The sequence below is a fragment of the Sorex fumeus genome, unplaced genomic scaffold (assembly GCF_029834395.1).
Source record: "Sorex fumeus unplaced genomic scaffold, SorFum_2.1 ptg000142l, whole genome shotgun sequence".
NCBI lineage: Eukaryota > Metazoa > Chordata > Mammalia > Eulipotyphla > Soricidae > Sorex > Sorex fumeus.
The window spans coordinates 4,361,222-4,366,673 of NW_026606199.1; the positions used below are offsets into that span (position 1 = coordinate 4,361,222).

General features: G+C 62.4%; 1 protein-coding gene across 1 annotated transcript; it reads left to right on the top strand.

The window, feature by feature from the left end:
• Window positions 1-2,307: 2,307 nt before the first annotated feature.
• Window positions 2,308-3,243, top strand: LOC130015927 (olfactory receptor 287). Its single transcript, XM_056106661.1, has one exon. The coding sequence runs from the start codon at window positions 2,308-2,310 to the stop codon at window positions 3,241-3,243; it is 936 nt and encodes a 311-aa protein (XP_055962636.1).
• Window positions 3,244-5,452: the final 2,209 nt, after the last annotated feature.

The following is a 5,452-nucleotide window of genomic DNA, read 5'->3' on the forward strand; positions in this document are numbered from 1 at the left end:
TAGTGCCCGTCTGTGGGGGCTAACATGTTAGCATGCATATCAGCAGAGGATAACATGTTAGCATGGATTAATATGCTCGCATGCGTGTTAGCGGAGTTAAAAAGTTAGCATGTCTGTGAACAGAGGGTTTGCCCGCCATCCCAGCCGTCCCAGGAAGGGGCACTGTCTAGTGGCAGGGGTCTGCAAGGGCGTGGTCTGCCCCAGGAGTGCTCTGAGCACCGCCAGGTGCTGTGTGTGTGGGGACACGCCCTGGCCTTGACCTGGGAGTGTTCGTGTGGGTGTGGGCTTGAGAGCATCAGTGACCAGGAGGGTGTGGGTGCGAGTGTGGGTTGCGGGTGAGGTGTGAGTACAGTGTGGTTAGTGCCGTGGGAAGAGTGGGGCTCGAGGCCAGGGGAGTGTGGCTGGGTTCTGCATGCCCCAGGACGGACTGATGGGGAAGACAGCCGAGGAAGGGGCATGCTCTCGCCACCTGGCCCCACGCAGGGAGTCACGGGGGTGAGACCAAGCAGAACCTCTTGTCCCCCTAGCGTGGCCCTTGGTGGACGAGGAGCAGCCGTCCAGTGTGAGGAGGAGCCTGGGTCAGGTGTGTGGGCGCCATCCATGGTTGCATGGGCACAGGAGGCACCGGCCCAAGGAGCTGCTGGCACAGCCTGGGAGGGGCCCTTGGGCCCAGGAGCTGGCGCAGTCCCAGGACCACCCCTGGGGCCCCTCCCTGGCCTCTGGGGCCGGCTGAGTGCCAGCTGCCTAATTGGCAAGAGGGTCCTGTGGGTCTGAGCCCCAGGGAGGGTGGCTGGAGGGGAAGTAGGGGTGCAGTCTGCACCCGGGGCTCCGCGCTCAGGGCTGGCAGGCAGCAGGTGGGTGCAGGGAGAGCTCTAGGTGGGAGCCTGCAGCCTGCAGTCACTCGCGGAGAGGGCTCCTGGCCCTCAGGGTGCCCTGGCAGAGGCGGGAGCTGCTGCAGCCTCAGGAGCGGGGGGGTTGCCCAGCTCTGCTCACTCCCATCCTGCGCCCTGCGGGTGGCCCCACGCCGCTGCCCGTCTCTCTGGTAACCTGGCCCAGGTCTGCTGGGCAGAGCAGTCTCAAAGCCAGCTCAGACAGGGGACCAGGGCTGTGCTCTGGTTGTGTGGGTGGGCAGCCAAGACCCCGGGCATGGGAAAGTTGGAGTGTGACACTTCTGCCTCCTGGAGGACGGGGCGGCTGGATGCCGGCAGCCCGGTCTGGGAAGAGCCTGTGTCAGGGCTGAGTGTCAGCTGCCAGATAGTGCCTCACCTAAGTGCCCCCCACGTCCGCCCAGCCACTCTCCAGGCTGCTGCAGGGACTGTCAGGAACTGGCGCAGACCTCCTGGGTGAGTGTCCCCATCACATGCTGGACTCCATGAGCTGGCCAACTTCCATGAGAGTCTGGAATGCCCAGGGAAATGGCCACGGGCGCTCTTTGTAAATAGGGAGGTTGTATGGGACCAGGGTGCCACTCCCAAACAGTCAGACTGATCCAGGGGCTCAGGAAGGGGTGAAGGGTCAGCGGCACAGCTCAGAGCACCAGGGTTGGAGGCTGGCACACCAGTGGGTGTTGTTCTTCTTGTCCTTGACCCTGCAGTGACACGTTCAGTAGCAAAAGCATCCAGTGGATGAGGCATGTCTGGAGCAGGGCTGAGAGGGGCCAGCAGCCAGCAGCCCAGCACTCAGCGCAGAAGGTTGGGCCAGGCAGCAGGAAACGCATCCGTGTGGTGTGTGCATGGCCCATATGCGTGCATGTTCTCAGGCATGTCAGCGTCCCCATCTGGTGGCACTGCATGCAGAGGGAGAGGCAGGGATGTCTGGTGGCACTGCATGCAGGAGAGGCAGGGATGTTTGGTGGCACTGCATGCAGAGGGAGAGGCAGGGACATCTGGTGGCACTGCATGCAGAGGGAGAGGCAGGGACTTCTGGTGGTACTGCATGCAGAGGGAGAGGCAGGGACGTCTGGTGGCACTGCATGCAGAGGGTGAGGCAGGGACGTCTGGTGGCACTGCATGCAGAGGGAGAGGCAGGGACGTCTGGTGGCACTGCATGCAGAGGGAGAGGCAGGGACGTCTGGTGGCACTGTATGCAGAGGGTGAGGCAGGGACGTTGTGGAGGCTGTGGAGGCCCTGACCAATCCCTGCCAGCAGGCACCAGGCTGCTGTTCACAGTGCCCTGCAGGGGGAGCCTGACTTGGGAGTGTTCCTCCGACAAAGGAGCCCTGGCCGCGGCTGAAGGTCCACTGGGGGTCTTTGCGGCAGCGTCAGGAGGATGTTCCATTAGGCACCCCGTCTGTTTCCACAGCTCCCCATGGCCTGGGCCCACAGCCAGAACCTCTCCACACAGGGGCCCTTCGTCCTGCTGGGCTTCCCGGGCCCCCGCAGCCTGCAGACCGGGCTCTTCCTGCTCTTCCTGGTCATGTACCTGCTCACGGTGGCCGGAAATGTGGCCATCATCTCCCTGGTGGGGGCGCATCGGCGCCTGCAGACCCCCATGTACTTCTTCCTCTGCAACCTGTCCTTCCTGGAGGTCTGGTTCACCACAGCCTGTGTGCCCAAGGCCCTGGCCACCTTCAGCTCGCAGAGCCGGACCATCTCGTTTGCGGGCTGCGCCATGCAGATGTACTTTGTCTTCTCGCTGGGCTGCACCGAGTACTTCCTGCTGGCTGCCATGGCCTATGACCGCTACCTCGCCATCTGTCTGCCCCTGCGCTACAGCAGTCTTATGACCCCTGGGCTCTGCGTCCGGCTAGCCCTGGGCTCCTGGCTCTGTGGCTTCTCTGCCATCACGGTGCCCGTGGCCCTCATCGTCCGCCTGTCTTTCTGTGGCTCCCGGGTCATCAACCACTTCTTCTGTGACATCGCGCCCTGGATCGTGCTGTCCTGCTCGGACACCCGGGCAGTGGAGCTGACGTCCTTCGGCATCGCCTTCTGCGTCATCCTGGGCTCCTGCTTCATCACGCTGGTTTCCTATGCCTACATCATTGCCACCATCGTCCGCATCCCCTCAGCGGGGGGCCGGCGCCGGGCCTTCTCCACCTGCTCCTCTCACCTAACGGTCGTGCTCATCTGGTACGGCTCCACCATCTTCCTGCACGTACGCACCTCCGTGGAGAGCTCGCTGGACCTGACCAAGGCCATCACGGTGCTCAACACCATCGTCACGCCTGTGCTGAACCCCTTCATCTACACGCTGCGGAACCAGGATGTGAAACAGGCCCTGGGGAGGTGCGTGTGGGGGAAGTAAGGGGCGGGGGCTGGCCTCGGGCTCAGCGCCCTCTGCATGCCTGGACAGGGTGCTGTGGCTCATCTTGAAGGCTGGAACTTCTGTTCCCTGTGGGGGCGTGCTGAGGCCCTGGAGGTCAGATGTAGATTATCAAAGAGAAAAGGGCACACATGCCCTCCCTACCACGGACCCAGTGATGCTCGGTGTTCACAAGGGCCATGAGAACCATCAGTACCACAGGTCCCATGAGTACCACAAAGCACCACGAGACCAGGGTGGGAGCTGTGAGGGTGGGCCTCGGGGAGCTGGCCGCTGTTTCACCCCTCATGTCTCCTCATGACCAGCCTAGGGGTCCTGGAGTCACACCCCGGCGCCGGGCAGTTCTGCAGTACAGGTGAGACCCAACGAGAGTTGTCTGGAACCTTCTTCTGGCTGCAGCTGGCTCTTGGCCACACTTACCTGCTGCTGCGAACACAGGACTCCAGGTGTGGGGGCACACTGAGTGGGTGTTAGCGAAGACCTCTGGCCTATGTGGCACCCTGGTCTCACCCACCAGCTCGTCGTGACTCACCCTGAAAGAGCGTGCACGCTCCGGCTGAAGTTGGGGTCTCCCTGTGGCAGGTGTGAGTGGCGAGTCACAGGCCAGTTGGCCCCGTGTCCCCTGGGAGGGGCTGTGCAGTGCTTTTCCGGAACCCCCTGGGACCCGGTGCTCACCCTGGGGGCCCAGATCTCTACAGCCTGGGAGATTTCTTGGTCTCTTCTTGCTAGTGATTTCTTGGTCTCTCTCTCTCTCTCCCTCTTCTTTTTTTCTCTCGCATCTTTTGGGCCACACCTGATGGTGCTCAGACTCTTCTCTCAGGGATCACTCCTGGGGGGGGTCCTGGGGAACGCTGTGGGTGCCCCTCCCTCTGGTGGCGTCTTAGCTTGAGAACCGAGTGGAGCCTGGACCACCCCTCAGTAATCTTCTGCACCTCAGGCAGGGATGGGGCCGAGCTTGCTCCTCCCTTCCCCTCCCCTCCCTCCTCCTTGCCTCTTCCCTCCCCTGTCCTCCCTCCTCCTGCCCTCCTCCTGATCTGCTCTCCTGACAGTGGTCTCCTCTGCTGTGTGGCTGCAGCCACAGATCCCACGTACCCACCAGGCTGGCAGGGTGGAGCAGGGCCCACTAGTCTGGGCCCAGCCTGCCTGGTGCTGGTGGCTGGAGCCCAGAAACACTGCCCACCATAGCCGGGTCCCACGGCCACACCCCCTTGAGCTGGGGAGAACCCGTTTCTCAGTGCCTGCCCCACCCACGCTGCTGGTGTCCACAACACTGGTCACTGGGTCTTCGTCATGCAGGCTGCAGGGAGACTTGTGTGTGGGTGCCATGGTCATGCGCCCTGGCCTCAGTGCCCGGGCCAGAACTGGAGGCTGCGTTTTTCCCATAAGACCCAGGCCTGCGTGTGCTCTGGTCATCTGTGATGTCTTTTAACAATGAATTAAAGTGGGGTCCACATACAGGCGTCCTGTGCTGCTGAAGGGAAGGGAGGTCAGGAACAGCCCCTGGCAGGTGGCCCAGCACCAGCCCAGAGCAGAAGACTCAGGGAGGAAAAGTCTGGAAAGTTCTGGAAGGTCCTAGAACTCCTCCTGCTCTGTCACAGACCAGAGAGGTCACTGGGCCCCTCCAGGCACACGGTGGGGGCAGCACCTGCGTACCTGAGAGGACCTGCCTCACTTGGCAACCCACCCACTTGTGCCCTCTCTGCTGATTCCTGTCCTTGGAGACACCTAAGGGGGTTACCCTGAGGGCAGGGGGACCCCCAGGATCTCCTTGCACATCCTTGTATGCCTCCAGGCCTTTTTCTTGTGCCCCTGAGGGCCCTCCTATGGATAGGGTGGGTCAGTGGGTACCACTGTGAGCAGCTTGAGAGCTGCATGAGGGCAGCAGACCCAAAGAACCTCTCCAGAAGCTTCTCTGCTCAAGTCCAGGCTTCTCCCTGGCTGAGAACCAGAATGAAGAGCGGGCCTAGCGCAGCTCTGACCAGTTTCTGGAGAAGCCTGGGGCACCCCCCACCCCTGTGGCTATGGGGCTTAGCGTTGGGGACGCTCCCACCCTGGGCCTCTCTCTCCCTCCATGGGGCACAGCTGTTGTGGGTGTTTGGGGTAGAAGTTCTCAGGTTTAGGAATTGGGGACTTCTGAGAGGGGAAAGGGAGCCACATTGGCTAGTTGATGAGGGCGTCTGCAGTGGTCCCT

What these genes read in the sequence shown, in the direction of transcription:
- LOC130015927 (XM_056106661.1), top strand. Translation starts at nt 2,308, where the DNA reads ATGGCCTGGGCCCACAGCCAGAACCTCTCCACACAGGGGCCCTTCGTC.